The sequence below is a fragment of the Chionomys nivalis genome, chromosome 10, assembly GCF_950005125.1.
Source record: "Chionomys nivalis chromosome 10, mChiNiv1.1, whole genome shotgun sequence".
In the NCBI taxonomy this organism is placed as follows: Eukaryota; Metazoa; Chordata; class Mammalia; order Rodentia; family Cricetidae; genus Chionomys; species Chionomys nivalis.
The window spans coordinates 15,325,076-15,348,945 of record NC_080095.1 but is presented as its reverse complement, the minus strand read 5'-3'; the positions used below and the strand labels follow the sequence as shown (position 1 = coordinate 15,348,945).

The 23,870-nt window shown below is 56.9% G+C and overlaps 1 protein-coding gene across 2 annotated transcripts; it reads left to right on the top strand.

Annotated features, from left to right (window-relative positions):
- The first annotated feature begins 1,214 nt into the window (after positions 1 to 1,214).
- Aspg (asparaginase) lies at positions 1,215 to 22,092 on the top strand. Of its 2 annotated transcripts, XM_057782793.1 has the most exons (15): positions 1,215 to 1,438; positions 6,529 to 6,637; positions 7,405 to 7,516; positions 8,719 to 8,844; positions 10,260 to 10,343; positions 11,092 to 11,218; positions 14,625 to 14,737; positions 15,509 to 15,691; positions 15,798 to 15,911; positions 16,455 to 16,577; positions 17,668 to 17,763; positions 18,006 to 18,169; positions 19,483 to 19,569; positions 21,048 to 21,147; positions 21,389 to 22,092. In XM_057782793.1, the coding sequence occupies exons 1-15, from the start codon at positions 1,357 to 1,359 to the stop codon at positions 21,470 to 21,472; spliced, it is 1,704 nt and encodes a 567-aa protein (XP_057638776.1). In that variant the 5' UTR covers positions 1,215 to 1,356; the 3' UTR covers positions 21,473 to 22,092. The 2 variants fall into 2 exon arrangements, with proteins under 2 accessions (XP_057638776.1, XP_057638777.1); XM_057782794.1 differs by lacking the exon at positions 21,048 to 21,147.
- Positions 22,093 to 23,870: the final 1,778 nt, after the last annotated feature.

Sequence of the window (23,870 nt, the reverse complement as noted above, 5' to 3'; positions counted from 1 at the left end):
GAGGCAGAGGCAGGCGGATCTCTGTGAGTTCGAGACCAGCCTGGTCTACAAGAGCTAGTTCCAGGACAGGCTCCAAAACCACAGAGAAACCCTGTCTCGAAAAAGCAAAAAAAAAAAAAAAAAAAAAAAGGCGTGTGCCACCACCACCCAGCTTAGTTGGGGTTTATATTACTGTGATAAACACCATGGCCAAAAGTAACTAGGGAGGGAAGGGTTTATTTGGCTCCACAACCAGTCCATCATCAAAGGAAGTCAGTGCAGGAAGGCCAGGCAGGAACCTAGAGGCAGGAACTGAAACAGGAGCCATGGAGGGAAGCATTATCATCTTCCTGTGTCCTCTTGTTTACAGCTACCACTGTCCCCACCACAGTATTTTATCTGTTGCTATCCTGCCACTGGAGGGCAAACTCAAGAAGGATAAGAGATGTCCCCAGAACAGGAATTTAAAGACATCTGACCAAGTCAGAGAATGGCTCAACAGGAAACAGACAGAGGAGTAATGTCTGTAGCAGTGAGTCACCCTGGCTCCTACGTGAGCTGGGACATCAGCAGAGTTAACAGGGTGGGGCACATACTGGGTGACAAGTCAGTCTGTCGGGTCTCCAGGGGTGCCATTATGGGTTAGATTTGGGTGCCCAAATTCATAAAAATACCAAAGGGCACAGTAAGAGGTCATGTCCCCCAAAGAGATTCCGTGAGGATTCAAACCTGCTGCCACTGGGATCTTGAACTCTTCTAGGCAGCAGAATATATCCCATCATTTCATCTTGAGATAGCCTCACCTCGGCCTAAGGCAGTCTAGAGAACGTTCTCAGTTTCCTCTGAAGGGCTGGGTATGCTCCGGGTGGGTGGGCTGTCTCTGCATCACGGTTTCAATCAACTCTAGGGAGCCTGTAGCTGTAGCTCCGTCTCCTGGTACCTTTAGTCTCGGGTGAAATCGGCTAATTCAGCCTAGCCCTACTCAGAGGGTCTAGACCGCAATGCTGGGATTCCAGAGTTGTAGGGGCTGCCAGGGCAGGAAAATAGCACTGATTGGGCATTCTGGAAGTCCTTGGCCTCTGCACTAGGCAAGGCAAACCCAGAAAACCCGCCCCATTCATGACGCCCCACCCCCTATGGCTGCAGCCCCGTCCCCAGCAGACATCCTTCCTGCAGCACACTCTACAAGTGTCCCGCTCTCTACTTTGAAGGCGACTCCACCTCCGCCCCGAGGTCCAGCCCCTGCCTCGGATCTTCAGCCCGCACCAACCAGAAGAGCCCCAGGCCTCCAGCAAGCCCCACCCTGAAGGCCCCACCGCTTCCCAGTATTGCTTTGCCTTTGGCTCAGTTCCCACTGAGGAGTCCGCTGTCCTAGCAATGGCTCGCGCTACCGAACCTGAGCGGCGGCTGCTGGCAATCTACACTGGCGGCACCATCGGCATGAGGAGCGAGGGTGGTGGTGAGTGAGAGTGGCCTCAGGGCCTGGCCGCTGGGCGCTCCAGGGCTCTCTCTTGCTGGGGGCGGAACGCTTCCTCCTGTGGCTGGGAGTCTTGAAACCAGGTCCCTGGAAGGGGTGAGGGGCATGGTAACACTTCCCGACGTGAAGTGTCCCGAAGCCAAGGGACACAAGGACAGAGGAGGGAACTGGGAAAACTGCTCTATTCTGTGCCCAAGGCGTTGGGAAAGATGCTGGAGCATTCCACACCTTCGAACCCTTAAAAGAAAGCCCTTGGGGTGTGCTTGCTTCCTTGGGGGGGGGGGGGACACGGGACACCAGCAGAGCTGCTTGCCTGCTCTCTCCCCTCAGAGAATCCTTACTTTTCCCAAGGTAAGGGACAAGCTCACCTGCCCTCTAGGAGCTTGGGCACTAGGGTCAAGGTCATCCAGACTGTTGGAAGGCTGTCCTCTGACAACATCCTGCTGCCTCTAGTTGGGACATCCTGGTGAATGCCCCCACTAGCAGGTAGGACCATAGCCAGTTTGCTTGACCGTCACCTGAGTGATGGATAAAGCAATGATACTCATTAAGAAGCTGAAGCCTAGAGGGTTAGTTACTGCCCCTGGGTTCTGGGGTACAGTGGATGCGGTTGGGCTGTGTTGGGGCTGCTCTGAGTCAACTCCTTTGAGAACACAGAGGCTCCTGGAAGGAGTGGCTGCTGGACCCAGGAAAAAGTGTGGCCAGACCAGGAGCAACAGTGCAAGGGGAATGGGGAGGAGCCCAGGAGATGGCTCTGCGGCCAGGCCCGCTCCACCTCTTGTTGCTTCCCCTCTAAGGCCTGACATATGGGCACTTTCGGTCTTGTTGTGCTCAATGGGAATGTCCTATGCTAAGGAACACGTGAACTCTGACCACAGTCCCTCCTGTGGTGACACCGTGCCCCATGCCCCCCTGGGTGTTCCCGTGTGCTGGGTTTCACTAAGAGGCAGCGAGAGCATGGTGGTCAGGAAAGCCAAAGACTCTGTTGGCCCAAACCCCGGTGCAGTGGGGTGTGGGTTTTCAGATGGGGAAAGATCTTCCAGACCCTCAGAAGGCTGCCCTGGGCTCTGGGGTCTGCGAGGCCTGGGAAGAGATAGTGACTGGCAGGCATCTACTCTGTACTAGAAGCCCCTTCTTCGGAGTGGTGGACACTCCACCCAAGGAGCTCAGAGTGACCAGCAGTCTTCCCTGCAGAGGTGCAGGTAACTCCCAAGGCAGCATCTTCTGGCTCAAAGCTGAGGGCTCTGCTTCCAGACCAGCTGCTTCCAGGCCTTCATGGGACCCCACATCCTGCAGCCGCTCACCTTTTCCCTCTTCAGAACAACTTTAGGGAGCCCTGGGCTCAGTCCCCAAAGGACATGGGAGAACTAGAAAAGAGGTCTGGCCTTTGATGACAGGGACACAGGATCTGCACACGTGAATGAGTAGCCAGTGCTGGGACTTGGAGCCTTGGGGTCTGCCTCAGGTCCGAAGTCACCTCTTCTTCAGATACAAAGGTGTGAAGTGGCTCCTTGATTTCCTCTGAAGGGAAAAGATCTCCAGGAATGGGCGGAACCCAAGGCATGGCAGGTTGAGGATAAACCAATGCCCAAAACCTGGGGCTCAGGCATGTCCCAGCCCTCTGTGTGCCCTGCTGTCGAGGTTGCTGAACTGTGGGCTGCAGGCCCTGGATGGCCTTACTTGTATGAATGATTAACCAGCTTGGCCCTGCTTCTGTGGGCCCTGGCCCCTGGTGAGTGGGAGTGGTGGCTTTCGCTGCAGAGGAGCTGTGGAGATTGTCGCTGTTGGGACAGCTTGTGTGTCTGATGGTAAACAGTGCCTAACACTATGTGACGGGCCCTGCCAGAGCAAGAGAGGGCAGGAGAGGGCAGAGGTACAGCGTGGCTCACCTCTTCACCGCCCCTTTTAGATGTCACAAGTCAAAAATCAACATGCCGCAAGCCTGGACCCAGGCACGTATGGGTGACACTTGGGCACTGTGTTAGCCAGGGTCCCTCTTGCCTGCTGCCCTTGGGAGCCATTCCTTGCAACCACCACGGAGGGGCAGCTAAGCTTCTGCACAGAGTAGCCAAGGTTGCCTCCTGCCTAGTGGTCACAGCTGGCCCCAACCATAGAGTCTTGTCAGTCGAGATGATGCCCAGTATGGCAGCTGCACAGGCCACGACATGGTTCCAGGTAGGGTGGGGTCAGCATCCCAGGGTTGTGTGCTTTGGGGGTGCACTCTGTGGGAAAAGAATGCAGCTTACAAAAGAAGAGTTGGGGTGAAAGCCAGTGTTAGAACAGTGAAAGAAATCACAGCAAATTCTAGTTTAAAACACTGTCATAGGATCCAGAGAATGGTCTCGTCGGTTCCTGGCCTTCTTGTCTGTTCCTTCACACTTTTCCCCTCCTAGCACCTTGTCACATGGTTACAAGTTTATGTTTTCTCTCCAGAAAGAAAAACATAGGAGAGTTTAGCTTTCTTTTGGCTGGTTTTGATGCTTCCCAGATGCCACCCTTCAAGATGGGACTCTCAGTCCGTAAGCCCTCAATCCAGTGTGCCATGTGTCCCCGGGAGCCATTGCCCATGGTCAGAGACAATGTGTCCATCATCCCCTAGCCTAAGCACTCATCTCACTTTCCCTGTAGGTGACTTCCAGGTTTCTATGGCTACTCCAGTGCCATCTGCTGTCAGGGGAGCTCACGTGGAGAGTGGAGGTCCAGGTGTCCTGAGGCTGCCAACCAACCAGCATGGAAAGCCTCGGGGACCGTCCTTCTTTCTGGAGACAAAGTTTAAAGTCTCAAGGCCTTGACAGAGAACTCTTCCTGCTCCTCCACCTTCTGGTGGCTGCCAGGGTCTGTCATTCCTCCTGTCTATAATGGACAGCCCCTCTATTCTGTTTGCCACATTGTCAGGGGACAGTCTCTATATGTTCATATATGAACACACGGTGGCCCTCTCGAGCCGCTCTCCCAGGGTATTAGACACAGTCATACCTCCAGAAACTTTGTCACAAGACAAATGTGGTCCTGAGTGGCTTGGGTGGCCCCTGCCTGTGGAGGCAGGCTGATGTCCTGGTCATTCAGTGTTTATCAGTTTTCTGAGCTCTGTCCATGAAACATTTCTGTGAGTGGCAGCTACAGCAGCAGACAACAGCAAATGCACCCATGAAGTTTTACGAACTCCGTACCAGGCTCGGGGGGCTGGGGGAGGCTGGGAGACAGGGGGTGCCTATTGAACCTGGGGGCATCAGTGGTGGGGAACAGCTGTGTCAGCTCCGAAGTCTGCAGGGCTCCTGACCTGCACCTGGGAGAAATGGGAGAAACCTGATTTGTGTTTAACTTGTGACCATGTTCTCAAGAGCCAGGTTCAGCCGGCATCAGCGAAAGGCTGACAGCAGCAGCTGGAGATGGAGGCTAGCTGGGTACAGGAGGAGGGGCTGGCAGGGGCCTGGGGCTGCCTGGAGTACCCTTATACTTACTGAGAAATAGGACGTAGCCCAGAGTATACTTGGGGAAGGTGGAGCCCTAGCCAGGTGGTTGGCTGGATGCCTACCATGCCTGCTGACAGGAGGCTGACACAGGCATCAAACCTGCTTGGAGTCTGGCACTCCTGAGGCCCGCAGGTCCGCAAGCAGAGCCAAGTCCTCACCTTGGTGCTCCTTGGCTCCAGCCACATGTTCTGGGGTGAGTTACTGGCAGTTTGATTCAGGCGTGGTGTGGTATGGGGAAGGAAAGCCTGCTAGGTCTACTCCCCGCTGACCCTGACCAGAGATAGGAGATCCTCCCCAGAGCCCTCAGAAGTGTACGTCCTCACGACAGCACGTGTAAGTACGCAGCCTCATGACAAAGGTATCTGCAGATGTGATCAGAGAAGAGGCCAAGGGAGTCTGGCTTCGAAGATGGGGAATAGGGTAATAGCTGGGATGGAGCCCAGTGGACAAGGGTCCCTATGCCTGCAGCATGTGAGATTGATTCCGTAGTCAGGGCTTCGCTGCAGAAGCTCTGGCGGCAGGTGTAGCGTGCCCATCCAATGGTGGGAAATGACGGCCAGGCTGTCGAAGGACCAGGGTCTCAGCGATAGTGATGCAGCCGTAAGAAAGGGTCTGGGCAGCAGAGATTGAGACTGTGACCCAGTGACACCCAGGACTGCCACACCACTGCCTCCTCCTGAGGTCCCATGTGCTTCTCTGGGGACCTTTTTGTCTTAACTGCTGTGAAGGATCAGCACGACAGGCCTCTCACACGGGCCTTGAGAGACGACTGCCTGAGGAGGTTACCCAATCTGCCCAAGGTCACAGAGCCAGCCGAGGGCAGGGCAGAGCAACAGCTGGGACTTCGCTCTTGTCTCCTGGGACTTGCTTTCTGTCAGGCAGTAGTGCCCTTTAGGGTGTCCTATGAGCAGGGTTCACAGTGTTCCCTTAGATCCAGGTTTCGGGGATTTCTAATGCTGCAGGCTGGGTTGGGGCACTTGTGTGCTTGGCTCTCTGTTTAAGGACAGGGCCGGAGCCTGAGCTGGACCTTGGAGGAGCTGTACACAGTCCATACCTTCTGGGAAGCCTTGAGCTGGTCAGAGGGCTTATGAGAAGGGCATTATGGCCTAGGCACCAGAGATGACTTCCCAGAGGGGTTGCCTCAAGCTGGGTCTTGAAGTACCTACTGGATGAGAAATGGGGGCAGGCGGGGGCAATGTCAGCCGGTGGGGGTAGAATTGTGAGTGTCCATGGCAGTCACTGAGTCCAGTCCCGGACAAGGCCTGGCCCTATGGACTCCCCTTGGTGCTATGTACAGACATATTTGGTACAAGCAGAGGCAGGGCAGGGCAGAGTGGTGCTTAGCGCTTCTGGGACTGCCTGGGTTTGAGACTAGAACTCAATCAGGAGTCAGATCCAAAGGACAATGCCAAAGCTTACGGATGAAATTGCTACCTAAGTTCCCCAGGGCCTTGGTGGCAGCTGTGGCCCAGCCCAGCCGAGGCCTAGTCCCTGCCCCAGTCCAGGACCTGACACCCAGGAGAAGGGACGGGGGTCTGACTGTGGGAGTTGGTATGGCCCTGGCCTGGAGCCCACACTCTGCTTGGACTCTGCCTGCAGTGCTGGTTCCTGGGAGAGGCCTGGCTGCTGTCCTGAGGGCACTTCACATGTTCCACGATGAGGAGTACGCCCAGGCCCACCACCTGCCCGAGGACACGCTGGTGCTGCCGTGAGTGCGCATTCTTTCGGGCCGAGGCAGGGACAGTGTGCAGCTCCCCTGGTGTTGAGAGGGTAGGCAGGGCCTGAAGCCAGAGGGTACAGCCTCTGTTGTCCTGGGACTTCCGTGTGAGCCATCTGCATGAGACATCCCGGATACCTCTTGAGTTCCTGGACCTTGTACGGGAGGTGGCATGTGTACTGCGGTGTCTGCGGCTCCGCTCACTGCCTTCCACCTCTCCTCCCCACTAAGCTGAGCCACAGGGCCAGGAGTAGAGGAAGCCCTAGCAAGCATGCTGAGGATACCCCAGTCTAGGTACCAAACCTATCAAGAGAGCCGGGGCTGACCCAGGGGCCTCTCCCTCTTCAGCATGGCTGTCTTGTGTATCCTCACTGCCCTCAGCTACCTTATGCCCTTCACGGCTCAGTGAGGTAGACTTCTGCTCTACAGGAGCTGGTCTGAACTGGTGTAGGGGGATGACCCTGCTCAAGGCCAGCCTGTTTGTCTCAGTCTTTGTCCCTGAGCACTCCAGGTGGAAGGGAGGCTGGTCTTGAACACACGATGTGAGACTTGCCTATGAGGTGGAGCCCATCCACACTAATCACAAAACCCCTTCCACGGGGAAGGGGGTGGGGTTGCCAGGCACAGCCCCAACCGTATCCCAACACCCCACAGCCTACTCCATAGCCCCATCCAGGATGCCATAACCTCGCCCATACCCTAGCTGGAGAGGGCAGTGGAGGTGGGGCAGCATGGGAGACAGGTTCTGCCTCCTGCAGCCCGGCCAGTCCTGACCAGAGGATCCTCTACACGGTGCTGGAGTGCCAGCCACTCTTCGACTCCAGTGACATGACCACCACTGAGTGGGTTCAGATTGCCCAGACCATAGAGGTAGAGGGTGGGAGTGTGGGTGGGGCTATGAGACGTGGGCGGGGCCAGAAGGCTGGCTTGGACTGGAAGGTGGGACTCTAGTGTGTGGGCAGGGGAGGTTGTGGTGCAGGAGGAGCTGGGGAAGGGTGGGGTGTGGGAGGGGCTGAATGTGGGCGGGACTGGAGGGCAGGGCAGGCTCCCTGCAGAAGCACTGTGGGCTTGTGGTCGAGTCTGTCTGTCCACCTGAAATCTGGCAGTGACCTACAGGGCAGAGCAGCCTCAGAAAAGTGCTGGGTCCTGGGCCACACACTGAGCACAGTCTGAGGCCCTTTCTGTCACACGAGTAGAGGCTGGTTGCTCATACTATTGGCCTGTTCCAGTTAGTAGTGTGGTAGGCCGTGTGGGGGCTGACTGGCTTTGTGGGCCTGACTCACCCCCACGATCTCAACCTTGGAGCTGCCTCTCTGCTTTATCCTGGAGCAACCCCCGCCTTCCTTAGCTTGCCTCTTCTCCCAGGCTCCTGCCCCTACTCTGAGTGGCCTATTTCAGGAGCCAGGCCATTAGTGGGCACTCCCAGATTAGGTTGTGGTGGCTCAGGGTCATCTTCCTCACTTGTGACTGACAGGGTTTCCAGGCTAGGTCCAGGTGGTGTTCCTCTGTCGTGAAGCTGGGCAGGCCATCTTCTGGGCCCGGACCCAACAGCCTGGTGCGCTTCATAGCGGGTCGCTAAGTTGCTGTACCTCATATGGCCAGCAGAGGGCACTCCGCTCCATGAGACTCCCTAGTTCCTCTGTTTTATCTTTCAATGAGTCAGGAGCCTCTGGCAGGAACCTCTTAGCCCTCAGAACTATTGTCTGGGCAGCCATAGCTTTGGCTAGCATACCACCAGGAAGTGATGGTCAGAGATGTCCAGCATGGCCAATTTGCTCCCGAGGGGCACCAGCTGGAAGTCTGTGGAGCTGTTCCCAGCAGTGTCCAGAGTCCCTGGGACCCACATCCCCTCATTCTTTAGAGCGAGTTACAGGGGACTCCAGGCAGAGACTGGCCTTCCAGACAGGGCCTGTAGGGGGAGATGAAGTGGTGCCACACCAAGCCCTCTGCCAGCATCCAGGCCTTTCCTCTTTCTCATGGCCTGTGAGGAGGTAGCTGCCTGCAGCCATGTTCCCCGGAGAAGGCCAGTGGTCGAGAGACCTAGTCCGCCCTGAGCTCATCCCTTCCAACAGAGACACTACACACAGTACCAGGGTTTTGTGGTCATCCACGGCACGGACACCATGGCCTTTGCCGCCTCGGTGCTGTCCTTCATGCTGGAGAACCTGCAGAAGCCTGTCATCCTCACCGGGGCCCAGGTAATATGTCCCACGGGTCTTAGTTCTCGGCGGCAGAGTGGGCCTTGTCCAGCCCTGAACTGCTGCCGGGGCACCTGTTTCCAGCACCGTGCCTGCTGTGTGATGCCAGTTAGGGTGTCTCTAGACACTTGAGGTGTTGGCCCTGCCTGACCATTTCACTCCCGCTGAGCTTCTACCAGTCCCTGAGACTAGGGACCCACGGGCTCCTGGAGGTCTTGTTCATTGAGGCCTCAAGAGTACCCAGAGCTGAGCCCCTTATAGCTCTGCCACATTTCTTTCCTCTTCTCCCTATTGACTTCATGTCTGCTACCCACTGCTACCACCTGAGACTCAGCATGGTAAATATACATAGAGCAGTACAGGAGGAGACTCCCTCACCCCCCAACCCCGTTCTTCTTCTCTCTGATGCATCCCTAGCAACCCTCACATATGACATCCCCTTCTCTTGTCCTAACCTGCTGTGCCCTTCCCCAAACCAAGGTCAATGGAATGCTATGGAAAACAACTCTATGAGTGAAGGCTGTCTTGGGGTTTCTGATACTTATGGGTGACCATTAGAGCAATCCCACCCAAGTCCTTCAGAATCCCTCATGGGGCAGGGCCAAGACCTCTGGACAGGATGCCAGCACCTGGGTCCTTTTGAACACAACCTGGGGGAGGTTCCACCAGGCAGGAGTGGGCCCAACTGGCGCCCACGGGAGACCTCTTGCCAGAGTGTCAGGTGCTGTTGGGAGTGATGGCTCCGTCTCTCCCTTTTCCTAGAGAAGCACCTAGTACAGTAGCCCTACTTGGAGAAGACCCATGACAGCATCCCTAACCTTTGTTATTCCAAGGGGAAGTAGGGCCCAGTGTGCTTAGACTCTCTCCTGCTTTTACGCTGTAGGAGGGTGCACAGTGCACCTCCAGAGGCTGCACTGACATCTGCCTGACCATTCTCTGGCCAGAGTCTCTCTGCATGTCCCGCTTCAGTCCTGCCCACTGTGTCCTCTTGGGCACTGCTCAGCCACTCCCAGCATGGTCTGTGGCAGTGGAGGGACAAGCCAGACTACCCCGCGTGCCTCAGGAAGGACACTGTCTTGCAGCCCACCCTGCTGCCGCCCTGAGCCCCCTGCCTGGCTCCCAGCTCTTGGGGTAGTGAGGAAGCTGGGCTTTGCAGCCGTGTGAACTGGGGGCCAGAACTGGACCTGGGCGCCTCCTGGTCACTTCCCCCCAGTGGCAGCCAAATGGAACTGCTCAGAGAAGGTTGGCACTGTCAGAAGAAATGCCAGTGGTTCTCAGCCCTGGGAGGTGGCTAACTGCCTCAGACCCCTGTCTCAGCTTCTCTCCCTGCCTGAGCCTGAGAGGTTTCCTAGAGTGGGGGAACTGGGTATGTCCTGGCTTCCCAGGCCTCAGCCACCTCTCTGACATCTCCCCAGGTACCCATCCATGCACTGTGGAACGATGGCCGTGAAAACCTGCTGGGGGCCCTGCTCATGGCTGGCCAGTACATCATTCCTGAGGTATCTGGCCTGGCTACAGGAGCAGCCTGGGTGGACGGTGGGACGGTGAATGCCAGAGAGCTTATGGTTATGGCCCACGTGGGGACCCACAGGCCAGAGATTGGAACTGTCTTGAAAACATGTGTCCCTCACCTGGAATTGACAGAGCCAAGGAAGGGAAGCTGTCCCCCACCGACATTCTTGTCACCAGCCAGACTTTATGTTGTAGATATTCTACACTTGTGTTATGTACATATACATAAGTCCATGGAAATGAACTGTGCCCACCTTAGGCTATGAAGTCCGTTGTGTCTCTCCTCATGGGCTCCCTGTCTCACCTGGCAGAAGAGGAAGAAAAACAGGTGGATCTCTTACAGGCCAGGAACTGCTTTGTCTGTAGCAGTCCCGGAGACTGGTGGTGTTAGGGTTAGCCATTAGGAAAGAGCAGCAGGCAGGTCAAAGGTCACCCCAACCTCCTTCACTCTAGAGGAGTCTCTGGAGTCACTGGCTCCCCATACATGTGGTCTGAGCTCAGTAGCACCATCGGAGAAGTGCTGGCTGGAGAGCCAGGGCCTCCCGCAGCCGTCCGTGCGCTCAGTGCCCAGGCTCCCAGGGTCCCAGAGGACCGGGGCCTTCATTGGGTAGGTGCTGGCTAGCAGGACCCTGCCTGCTGGTTACCTTCCAGGTTTGGTGTGTTGGTGGTGGTGTGGTTGGGGAGAGCTGGAGGACGTCGTGGGCCAGCTCTGAGTCGTTGTCTTTCCCCCCACAGGTCTGCCTATTCTTCCAGAATCAGCTCTATCGGGGCAATCGGACAACCAAGGTGGACGCACGGAGGTTTGCAGCCTTCTGCTCCCCCAACCTGCCCCCTCTGGCCACTGTGGGTGCAGATGTCACAAGTAAGGGGATCTGAAAGCAGGGCCCGCTGGCTGGGAGTGAGAAGGGGGACCCTGGGGTCTTTTGTGGAGGTGAGAAGCCTCTGTGAGGAACATGGACTCAGAGCGGGGGCGGGTCTGGCTCTTGTGGGTACTGTCACCACATGACCCCCAGCCGGGAAGTCCCTCTCTGTGACAGTCTGTGGCTCTGCTGCACACACCGGTCCTTCTGAAAACCTAGCTTTTTGTGTCCCAGAGGGTCCTGGTCCTGGGGCTTCCATAAGGGCATAGCAGCTCCTTACCCTAAGTGTGGGCAGCCTCTGATGCCAGTCGGGCCTTGACCCTAGTGGCCCCAGCTTTTCCACCTTAGATATAAATCTGAAGGGCCTCTGTCTCTCTGAAATCGGTGCAGCTGCCTCCTGGTCCTTCAGGCCTGTCCTGTCCAGGTGTAGAGGAGTCTTGAACAGCCACTGATCGTGGGGCAGGTGCACCACTGCCCATAGGTGCCTGGTTCTTGAGCACCCGGACCTGCCTAGTAACTGAGGTTCTGGTCCCTGACCTGTCTGTGTAGTTCTAGCCTAAGACCCGTCTCGGGGAGGTGCTGGCAGGGCTATCTTCCCCCTGGGAGTCCTGCACCTAGTAGGACTGGGCTCCATGTGCGTGATCAGGTCGGCTTGCTAGTCTAGAGTCAAAGCAGCTCTTCTGACAGGACGATTGGCAGTGTCCCAGCTCTCTAGGAGGGCGGCGGCAGCTCTCACCCACACTGTGCTTCTGCTTGGGCACGGCAGGTCCTGTGGGTGGGACACCGCGTTGCTGGGACCTGTAGGCGTCTGTTCTTAGTATTCTTCCTGTGTATCAGAAGCTGAGGTTCAGGAGGAGTAGACCCTCCAAAAAGGGTAGGGCTACTTCCTCAAAGCCTCCTCTCTTCCCTACTTGATAGAACTCCAGGGTCTCAGCTCACCCTGGCTTCCTCCCCCCCCCCCCCCGCATACTCTTTCCTGCCACCCACCTAGAATCTTCTAGGTAGTGAAAAACCCCAAGCCTGCACCCCAGCGACTATGGAGTGGAAGAGGTCCACTTGCTATCTGGGGCTGGACCTGCTGAAGCTCCGTTGGAAGGGCCTACATTAGATGGTACCTGTGGTAGTCTATTATCCCATGTTGGCACCAGTGGCCCAGGGAGGGGAGCAGTGAATGTGGGCACTGCCCTGCAGCTCAGCTCTCCAAGCCTGAGTCACTCCTTACCTGGGCTCAGGGTTGGAGCGTCTCCTGTGGGCAGAGAGGCCTTCACCCTGAATCTAAAAGCCTCTGCCATGCTGGGGCACCTGGTCTGTAAGCCCAGCCCACTGGTAGCTTCCCTAGCCCAGAGGTGAGGCTCGCCGTCAGTACCAGCCCAATATCCTGATGTACCATCCTGCGTGTGTGGGTGTGTGGGAACCTGCACCTCCCCTTCTTGCTATTGTCAGGCTGCCCAGCCGGTTCTGACACCTCATGTTGAGAAATCTGGGGTTCTGCTCAGGGTGTGGCTGTGGGGCCCTGGCAGCCATCCCCAGGACAGAGTCCTGATGATGTGTGTGACACGGGCCTCCCACAGGCTGCTGCCGACACTTCATATATCTTCGGGGACATGAGGGGAGCAGGGGACCATCCCTGATGTTAGACAAGACAGAGACTCCAGCTGCCCAGTTTGCTCTGCCCTGGCACAGGGACACGACACACTGGGGACAGCCAGGTCTTGCTGGCCCTGCCTATTCCTGTGTGTCTGTGCCACCCCTGTTATCCTTACCCCCAGTTACTTCTTCCAGATCTGCCTCTGCTGGGAAGCCCTCCCATCCCACCAGAGCAGAAGAGCTGAGGGAGGGTTCACTCCTGCTGGAAAGGTGCCCTTGATCTTGCTGCCCACTAGCCTTTGACACACAGACATGTGGAACTCAGTGCCCTTCTCTGTGCATGGGAGCCCCCTGCCTCCTAGAAGCCAGAAGCCGCCAGGCCACCTCAGACACTAAGCTAAAGGCAGACTTGACTCCCAGGTTCAATCTCTCGCCTGTAATGTAGCAGGAGCTATTAAAGCACTGACATGGCAGCCAGGGTGAGTCACTGCTGCCTTCCCCTTTGTGTTCCAGAGTCCCCGTGGCGTGGCGAGGACTTAAAGAGCCTAAGGAGAGGCTTCCTGGCTCCTAAGGAGGGTGGCTGTCCATGGGGCAGTCCTTTGTCTCCATGCAGCCCTTCTCTGCAGCCATAACTCTTCTGGTGGCAACTAACCCCCACCCCCAAACCTTATCTTCCTGCCCAGCTGAGGTGCACAGCCCTAAATTAAAGGACATCTCATGCTGCCATTGTGTGAGCTGATAGATGCCGTAGCTGGTTGGGTGGGAAGCTCGCTGCTTGAGGACCCTGCTCTCTCTCCTGCCCCTCCTTCCCTCATCCCTCACCCCTCAGTGTGTGTTCAGAATATTGTCCAGTTGATTATCACACGTAACCGCTCTGGCAGACACAGCAGCCAGGCCTCCTGAGTCGATGACCCCTGCACCCTGCATCGGGTCAGGAGGACAGAGCACGGGCAGTCGTGGAGGAGGTGCCTGACTTCTGCGCATAGCTCCTCAAGGGAGACCATTCCCCTCTCCAGGACTCAGTTTTCCTGGGCTGAACTGGAGGACCCCCAGGTGCCATTTAGTACAGGGAAGTCACCAACATCCCATCTCTGTTGGGCTGGAGGCATCTGAGTGGCCAGATTCATGAGGTGCAGGGGATAGCTTGTCATGCCTATTCCCGCCCACAGCTAGGGCCTGGGCCTTGACCTTACAGTGACCTTTGACCCTAAAGACAAGGTACTCGTCTGAAAGGTCACCAGTATGACTGTTCAAGGGATGCTGACTCCATGTTCCTGCTGCTCTCTTCCCTCCCCAGCCTGGGTGTGGGAGGGATGATGGGCACTGCTAGGCCCCCAGAATTTGGGGGTAAATTTGAAGGTGTTTGTCGAGAAGATCAATTAATTACTTGGTAGACAGTGGGCATAGGAGGTCCCCAGTATCCAGCAAGAAGGCCACAGCTAGGCTGTTTGTCAGAGGATGTGGCCTGGCCTTCCTCTAGGACCAGCAGACTGCGGCTCCAGCCTTAGCACGTGCCGGTCCCTTTGCCGGAAGTTCTGTGCTCCACATATACTCTTCTTCAGCATAAGCTGGCTTCTCCCTCGCCTGTCAGCCATGATCCCCAGCCCTCAGCCCCATCACCCTGGTCACCACCTTATTACCGTTGCTTGACTAGTGATCTTTCTCCTGACACCTCCTCCCAGCCCATGGGCTTGCCGTGGAGCCTGGCATCGGCCTGAGGGAGACCAGTATGGGCAGAGAGGGTGGGCATGGAAGGCTGGAGGCAGGCTGGGCTGCAGCCGCCTGTGACCTGCAGCTTTGACTCTTGTTCTCTGTCCTTAGTCAACCGTGAGCTGGTACGGAAGGCCAGCCAGAAGGACCGTCTTGTGGTGCACAGCAATATGGAGCGTGACGTGGGCCTGCTGCGCCTTTACCCTGGGATCCCTGCCTCACTGGTAGGGAAGCCTGAAGGCCTGCTGCCCATAGTGCTCTCCATGCCTCCCAGGGCCCCCCCAGGGCTATAGGCTCCCTCCCTCTGTCCCAGGCCTTTCTCAGGCCATGGTCTACAAAACCTGTCAGCCTGCCCATTTGCACACCTTTCTTTCTCAGCTGGGCTCAGCTCTTCCGGGGCTGATGTCTAGCCTCCTTGTGCGCAAGGCTGAGCACTTAAGCCAAATGTGGGCTTCTTTGTGTGGACACTTGATGTCTGTGGACACTTGATGCGGGAGTGGCTGCAGAACCCCACTTTCTACTGCTCCTGTTTTCTTTTCAGACGGGGTTTTAGCCTGTAGCCCAGGCTGGCCTGTGTGTCCTCTTCCTGCCTCAGCCATGCTGGATCTCTGCCTCTTCTTGTCTTGTTTGTGGCCCGCCCCTGCTTCCTGTCATCAGCCTCTCGGTACCAGCTGTTCCTTGGGTGACTGGCGCCTCCCTTACCTGTTATGCAGGATGCTGGGCGGACACAAAACTGTCCTCTGTCCTTTGAATGGAATTGTCCAGCGTGGGGGAGTCTGGGCAGGGCCCTGTCTAAGGGCCTCCAAGTGTCAGGAGCCCAGCTCCTCCTGGCTAGCACTAGATGGGTAGGGGGAATATCAAGGCTCAGCTCTCCCCACAGTCAGAGAGAACCAGGCTACCCTGAGAGGGAAGTCAGGCAGTTGGGAAGCCAGGACAAGCCCTGCTTGCTTTTCTTGCCGGCTAGAGCTCCCCCAACCCGTGTCCTGCCTACACAGGTGCGGACCTTCCTGCAGCCCCCACTGAAAGGGGTGGTCATGGAGACCTTCGGCTCTGGGAATGGGCCCACCAAGCCAGACCTGCTGCAGGAGCTGCGGGTGGCATCTGAACAAGGCCTGATCATCGTCAACTGTACCCATTGCCTTCAGGGGGCTGTGACTTCGGACTATGCGTCTGGCATGGTAGGGGGAGACAAGGGGCATGGGGAAAGGTAGTGAGACAGCTTGTGACTCTGCTCCCCTTAGCCAGGGGAGGTCCCTGACCCAACCTCCCTCTGCCCTCTCACAGGCCATGGCAGGAGCTGGCATTGTTTCAGGTTTCGACATGACGTCAGAGGCTGCCCTGGCCAAACTGTCCTATGTGCTAGGCCAGCCGGGGCTGAGCCTGGATGACCGGAAGAAGGTGTGTACACCTTGGACTATTCCAGGGACTAAAGCACCTCTGTGTGCACATGCGTGCCTGCTGACTCCTGAGGGCGCTTGGGGTGGGACCGAGTACTTGTGTCTGTTTCGGAAGTGGAAGGGGAATTCCCTGTGGGATGATAGGGTCAATGCTGACCCAGGTCACCCAGTCCACACCCTTACCCTTCTCTGGGGAGCCTTGGGTTCTGAGTTCCAGTTCAGCACCACTACCCCACTGCTCCTCACACCCTGTCCTGCTTCCTCCATCCCAGGTGGACTCAGACTCACAGGGCTCCAGGCCCATAGGCTGCCAGACCCTGGTTTAGGCCTTAGAAAACCCTGAGCTTATAGAAAAGGGGCAGTGTTAGCCTTCTTTGGGGGGGTTGGTGGGGTAACACTAAGCCCTTGTATGGGTAGAGCGCTGAGGTGGCCTGCCAGCCCTGTGGCAGGCCCGTCTCCCTGCCTGGGGATCCAGGTCCTCTCAGCTGGTCAGGACTCCCGGAGCTGTGCTGGCTCAGCCTACCAGCCTTGTGTCCTGTTCTAGCTGCTGGTCAAGGACCTTCGTGGGGAGATGACCCTGCCCGAGACAGATGAGCGCCAGTCCTTGCTGCAAGATGGCGTGCTGGGCCGCCGGATAGCATGGCTTCTCAGTCTGAATGGCAGCCAGGTACCGGCTGCAGTGTGGGGGAGTGGCAGGGCCTGAACACCCTCACGGGATGGCAGGACCCACCATCTACTGCCACTGTCCTTCTGGCACAGGAGGAGGATCAGGAAGGAGGTGCAGGGTGGATGGTGAGGATTTGGAGGGATCATAGGGCAGAGCTGGGGAAGGGGCCTGTCTGCCGTGTGGAGGTGAGAGATGAGAGCGCCTGCCGCCGTAGCCAGGGCCTGTCAGTCCTGGCTTGGAGCTCAGACTGGGGTGAGCCTAAGCAAGGTGAGGGTGTTGTCTGTCCTGGGTGTTAAATAGTCAGGGCTGATTGGGGTCTCTTCAAGACTTTGAGCTGGGGGTCTAGGTCCCACACCTGCACCTTGGAATGCGGTCTAATTTCCCAGCTTCCCTCTGCCCTCAGTACTTGAGTGTCGAGACCCTGGAGGGTGTGGAGAAACTGAAGACCCAAGAGCCCAGGAGGTGGCCCCTCCTAAGCAGCCTTATGAGCCAGCTGGTTAATTGCTCCATGCTGGCTGTGGGCGGTGACCTATCATTAGGGTTGCTGTGTGAGGTTCCTAAACCCTAGAGGGCCCAGCTGGCCAGAAGCTATCACAAGGCTATGATTAAGCCAGCCATGGACGCTGGACAAAGTGGCACTTTGAAGGCCTTCTGGGACCTTGGAGAGCCTCTGGGCAACTGGGTGCTCCAAGAATATTATACCTGTGTGCTCAGACCCTTTTGGTGGATTACGGGGGCGGGGCTGCACCATTTCCCATGCTCCCTTAAGGATGACTTGACTATCATCCTGTCAGCAGCGGAGGCAGAAAATGAAACAGGTTTTGGGGGTCAATGGTAGTTCTGAGACAGCCCGGTGACCTGGTCTTTTTTTTTCCAGGGCATGGGGACAGGTGGGTTTGTGGGTGGGCATGAGGCTCCTGCCAGAACCCTCCGGCTGGCACTTTCCTCACATAGTGAGACCACCTGTCCCAGTGTGTGGGAAGTGGAGTCCACATAGTCAGGGAACTGTGGGTGCTGTCTGTTGTTACCCTGTAAATGCTCAGGGCCTCAAAGCACTGCGGTGTTCCATTTGCCATTGCCTTCCCGTTAGGAGGCTGATGCCGTGCAGGATGTCCTGACGTCCAGCCTGGCCCTGGCTGCAGCTCATGCTGGTGACCTAGACACTCTGCAGGCCTTGGTGGAGCTGGTGAGTCTCCTGCTGAGGGACAACAGTAACAGGTGGGACATGGTTCACATGGGTAGAACACTCTCCCCAGGGCCTCACCAACCCTCCGAAGCCACACCGGGCAGTGGGCTTATTTACTAACCCGAGGGCGTTCCTGGAAGTGGGTGGAGCTATAAACCACACTTTTATCCTTTCCAAGTCTCTGTGGCCCACCTGACCTTGCCTGACCCTTCTGTGAGGTTGTGTGCCTTGTGTCCCCCTAGGGCAGAGACCTCAACCTGAAGGACTCTAGTGGTCAAACCCCACTGCATGTGGCTGCACGCAGGGGCCATGCTGCCGTGGTCACCATGCTGCTGCAGAAGGGTGTGGATGTGAATGCCCACAATGAAGATGGCCATAGCCCACTGCTGCTGGCCGTGAGGGGCAGGTACTAAGGGCCTGGATGCTGCAGGTGGTATGTGGGCCGGGCAGTTGGGGAGAGGGTACTTGCTTGGAGTGAGCAAAGATCAGATGGAACACGAGCAGGGCCAGTGAGGGAGGCCTGCTTCTGTGGGGCAATGGGGAAGGGCTTCAGGGAAGAAATGGCCTCAGAAGGTGCTGGCCGCGTCTCAGAAAGGAGAATATTACTGACACTTATGAGGAGCTCCTGTGACCCACACTCGGCCATGTGCACCAAGATCTGGCAGAGAAAGCTAGCAGAAGGGCTATGCCAGGCACAGATGTTCTGTGGGGGGGGGTCCCCGACTGGCCCTCACCCCATGTGGAAGGGTGATCCTACATGTTTGGGAATTCTGCCAACTCACCCATCCTCTTCAGTTAATTCTGCCTGATAGTCTCAGGTAGGACAAGCCCTGCTAGGGAAATGCTAAGAGAGTGGGTGTTTGCACATTGCCCAACAACCTGTGAGGGAAAGGATAGGCCCTGTGGGTGCCCTTACGCCTGCCAGTTTCTCCGGTCTCATGCATGAAGGCTAAGCTACACTGTGTGACTCGCAGTATCGGGGGCGGAGGGCATGTGTGCAGTGTCGGGGGCTTCCTCCCCTGATCTCTCCCGGGGTACACATGGAGATAGCTTGTCATGTGGTGTGGCAGTGGGATGGACCTGCCCGTCAGAGTCATCTCCACCAGATCCGCTTCTGGGTTCTCACAGCAACACACAGCCTGCAGACCCTGGAATGCTCAGGGAGGAGGTCTGTGCCCTACTGAATCCCCTGCCCCAGCAGGCAGCACCCCCTCCAGGTTTGACTCAACCTGATTAACTCAGGAAATGGCTCAGGCCCAACTAGACCCCATTGTTCATGTCTGTCTGCCATAACTCATTCGCCAAGGGCGCAGTTGGGGCACAACTGACTTGGTTTCCCCGGATCCTATCCTGGACCTAATCGGAGAGGTCACTTCAGGTGTGTAACACAGTGGGGGCTGACTGACTGAGGGTAGGAGATTGTCTTCTGGGGTGCTGTTCCCAGCTGCACAGGGAGACCACCTGTTCAGCCAGCCGACTAGCGCCTTGTGACTTGGGACAGCCTCTGCACCCAGACATGCTGTGAAGGAGCCTGGGATGAATGGAGGCCGTGGACCTTGAGATGGAACCCTATTGTGGGCAAAGAACCAAGGGACAGTGCTTGTCTGGAACTAGGCTGTGGGTGTCTGGGTGGGAATTTCCTGCCCCTGCCCCCCACCAGAGCTGAATGAGGTTGGCAGGGTCTAGGCTGTAGTGATAATCAGCACTTTTTCATGGCAGGCATCAGGGCATCATTGGGCTGCTGCGGACCGCTGGGGCTTGCCTATCTCCCCAGGAGCTGGAAGATATTGGGACAGAGCTGTGCAGGTGATGGCCTGAGCATCTCTATTTATGGGTGATGGTCTCAGGGTCCAGGAAGACAGTGGGGCTGCTGGGAGGGTCAGATCAGCCAGGTGGGACTGAAGAGGGGAGAGCCTGCACCCAGGTGGCCTGGCTTACAGAAGTACCCCCCTCAAACCCAGTTACAGGAGTACCCAGAACGATCAGCAAGGGTGTGCATGTGTTGTGGGCTTGGTTGGCATAAGGGAAAGAGAAGAGCGGGTCTGGACTGTGCAATGGGTGACAGCTGGGATTGGGTGCTATCAGTGGTGTGCCCGTCCTGTCCAGGGTACGGGTGATTGTCGTGAGACTTCAGACTGATTTTTTGGGACATCTTAGTCTCCTAGCCCCAATCTCAGGTCCCTACGCTGGTCTGCAGTATCCCAGGAGAAAAGTACTTTTACTGAACCACTCCCCAAAAGATGGAGGAGTAAGGAATAAGTAGCTCACAGAGGCAATGGGATGAGGGGATGAGGGCCCAAGAGGATGGAAACTGGCCTTGGTTGGCTTTGAAGGGTCTCCTGGGACAGGGTGGTTTAGGACTGCACCCAGGTAGACCTATTGGCTCCAGTGAAAGATAGGGAAACTAAGGCAGTGTGTGGACAGCTGGGTCTGGAACCAGCCATTCCGAAGGACTTCTGCTTTACTGGGGCGGGGCTAACCTAAGCTTCTGGCTGGGCTAACCTGAGCTGCTGGCTGGGCTAACCTGAGCTGCTGGCAGCTGGCTGGGCTGAGGTGTGGGAAACCAGTCTAGGTGAATGGGGAGGGCTGGAGGTGCTTCCAGCATGATCCACCCCAGAAGTGATACAGTGCCACCTGGGGGCTGTGACTTCCCAAACAGGAAGGAGTCATAGGGCCACTTGGGTCTCTTCTTCCCCCAGCTTACCCTGGGTGGGGCCTGCCTCTAGAGTGGAAAGACAGAGCTAGGGAGAGTGAAGACACTGTCCGTGGACAAGGCTATTCACCCAGCCTTCCTCTATAGGGGAAGCCATTCTGTAGCTTTTCCCCAGCCAGGATGCTCGTTCCTGCAGCCTACCGGGGTCCAGGGCCACCTTGGACCTTAGACCTCATGGTTCCCTTCTATAGCTACTGGCTGTCGGTATTTTCTTCTGTCTTGAGACAGGCCAGACACGTCACAGGTCTGCTGTGTTGTGAAATATGAAACTGGCGCGGGGGTGGGGGGGTATGTGCATGCTCACGGACGTGTGTGTGTGTGTGTGTGTGTGTGTGTGTGTGTGTTCGTGCCCTTGACCTGAGTCACAGTCACGCCCCATATGTGAAACCAGACTCCAGGCCGCCTGCAGCTGGGACTCCTGCCTCAGGGCTGGGTGCTGCTGGATCAGCTGTTTAGGGCAGTCTTTGTAAGAATACCCAGGGCACTGGGAGGGGCACATAAGAAGGTAGGCAGCTGAGGGACCCAGCAAGTTCTGACAACTTTTCTCTGCCTCCCTGTCCCCCCCTCCCAGGCTGGCATTCAGGGCAGACAGCGAAGGCCTAAGGGCATGGTGGCAGGCAGGGGCTGACCTAGGACAGCTGGACTATGATGGACGTTGTGCCCTGCAAGTAGTGAGAACCTCCCTCTTGTACACTATGCTGGAGTTCTAAAGGTCCTCAGCTCCTGTCCCACATCCTGGATCAGGAGCTGCCTATCCCTTCTAGGGATATATCTTCCTCAGAATCAACCCAACCCATGGGGTGTGTCCTGTCAGTCCCCAGGGTGGGGGTGGGGCATCAGTCCTGGTGGGCGGGGCTTTGTGGCTTCTGGGTGCTGCAGTCCAGGCATCCCACAGATCTCTCTCCCCTACAGGCTGAAGCTGCTGGGAATGCAGACGTGGTGGCCCTGCTACAGAGCTTTGCAGACAGGATCAGTGCCCAGCCCCAGCCCCACTAAGTCCTGGACTGGGCTGATGTCCCCTCAGTGAGCTCCCATTGCTCTGCAGCTGGATCCTGGCACCTGCTATGCCAGAGCCTGTTCTGAGACAGCCTGAGGAGTGGACAGACACACAAGTGGAAAGACTTGTCCCGAGTCTTTCGTGGGCTCTGGGAGGAGCACAGTCTGATGGAGATACAAGCCGCTGGGGCTTCATGCAGGCAAGGCTCAGCTCAGACCTTCACCCTATCCAGCCTTGGGCTGGGAGATTGGGAGGGCCTCGGCCCCCAGCTCACATCCGTTCCCATCGCATTATTTGGCGCCTCTGGAGTTTTGAGACTGGCTGGGCTAACCCTATCTCCCGAGAACGGCTGGACTCCATACACAGAGCATCTGGGGTGGAGTAGGGGGAGCCCTGCCTCCAGACATATCCTCTGCACCTGGGCCTCTATACCTCCTCAGCAGACCTTGCTTTCTAGAAGTCCTTCTTGGTTCTCAACCAGCCATCCTGCTGCAGCATGGGGTCTTCCTTACTGCCCAAGGGGCCTGGGCACATACCAGCTGCATCTGCTAAACTGCTTCCCAGCCTGTTGGCATGATACAATCTGGAGGTCTTTGTTGAGCAGAGTGTCAATAAAGTTGTGGGGACAGCTGCTGAGTGGCCTGGATGGGTCTGTGAGCTGTGACTGTGCGGGCATGTGGAGAGGAGGCCCCAGGCTGTGGGGCAGAGAGCTGTCTCCTCAGCAGACAGTGATCCACTTAAGCAACCGTCCTTAGGCTGGCCAAGCATGGTAGGATAGGGTGATATGGGGAGGGCCTGAGTGAGTCCTGCCCCACTCCCATCCCCTCGGGCAGCTTTTTCCCCCATCTTAACGTCCTGATTCTTCTCATCTGGAACTAAGTTACTTCTCCCAGGCAGCCAGGGGCTGAAGGGGAGTGACAGGAAACCTTGGCATTCTGGCAGATACCCTCAAGCATGGGGCATTTCCAGCTTCCATCTTGTTACTCTCTGTGTCCTGGGCATCCTGACACAGGTAGGCGCTGCAGGCTTTGTTGGCTAAGGCACAATGGGACATACTTTAGGGAGTGGGTTCCTGCTCAGCCCTCAGTACACACTCTAAACATCTAGCAAGGACGGCCACCCCAGGCTAATGCCTCAGGTGTGAGACCTTAGCCAGCTCTTCTGCCACATACAGTCCTCACACTCTTTCTTGTCAGAAGCAAGGAGCTGCTGAGAGCCTCAGGTCTCCTCTACCTTGTGCCTGTGTGAGGGTGCGCATTTGTCCTTTGGGTCCCTAGACAGGAAAAACCCAGGCCCCCATGAGAATGTACAACCTGCAGGTGGTGGGCAGACCCCAAGAGCCGACCCCTGGCATTTGGGTGAGCCAGGCTGAGGCTCCCCTCCCCACGCCTTAGGCTCTTCAGCCTGGTTCCCAGGCCCCAGCAGACACTGCCCTGGCAGCCTCCCAGCTCCTCACCCAGACAGGTGTGCTCAGACCTTGCACAACCTGGCAACACCACCTGAGCTGAGCACAGCAGGGCCCAGAAGCCTTTGCCCCACACCTCAGTGAATCCCTGCTGAGTGGGTGGAGAGGGGCCAGAGGGCATGAGCGTCAGAAGTCCTGATATCACCTGTGGGCTGAGACTTCCAGGGTCCAGAGCAAGGTGGTGAGGCTGTCAGACATGCCTGAGGAAGATGTGGAAGGTGAGCTCAGCCTGCTGTCCACGAGCAGGCCCTCACTCTTCTCCCGAGGGACTGGCAGAGCCATTGCTTGGAGTACACCACACTCAGTAGATTGTGCAAGCCCAGGGGCCTCCCTTCCCCCATCCTGCTGGATCCCCAGGGCCTTCCTGTAGGTGTTGAGCTGCCAGCCTGGAGAAGCCTGTTGGTCACACAGGTTCTGCAGAACTGGGGCAACAAGGGTTAGGGTGCTTCAGCAGTTGGGCAGAAATAGAAACTTCTCCTAGGCCTGACAGCCAGACCTGGTTCTCAGGGACCTCTTTTCAATGATGAAGAAATGCAACCTCATATCAGACAGACCCTGGGCTGGTTTCACAGGCTCTGACTGTCCAGAAACCATAGGAGGAAGGCAGGCATTCCATGACTACAATCTTCTGAGGGCCACGGATAAGGTGCTTAAAGGGCACAATCCAAGCATGATCCTACACTTTGGGGTCCTCACATGTTCCTTCCAACCCCAAGAAGAACACTGGGTCACCCTTCCATCTTCCAGATAAGTAAAGGACAGGAGGAACACTGGGGTCCCTTGTTGGCAGCTGCAGACCTGAGGTGACGCTGGCTGCCCTAAGACCAGACTCCTGATTGGATAAGGTGTGGAACTCTATGGCCCTCCTCACGAGTGGGAGGAGGGCTCGCCGCTGCTGTTTTTCACACTGGTAATTTCCCTCTAGGGAGACT

Bases quoted from the DNA above. Each gene is read 5' to 3' on its own strand.
- Aspg (XM_057782793.1), top strand. From the start codon at position 1,357: ATGGCTCGCGCTACCGAACCTGAGCGGCGGCTGCTGGCAATCTACACT. The intron at 15,912-16,454 runs GTGTGTACACCT...GTCCTGTTCTAG, and splicing joins GCCTGGATGACCGGAAGAAG to CTGCTGGTCAAGGACCTTCG. The intron at 21,148-21,388 runs GTGAGAACCTCC...TCTCCCCTACAG, and splicing joins GACGTTGTGCCCTGCAAGTA to GCTGAAGCTGCTGGGAATGC.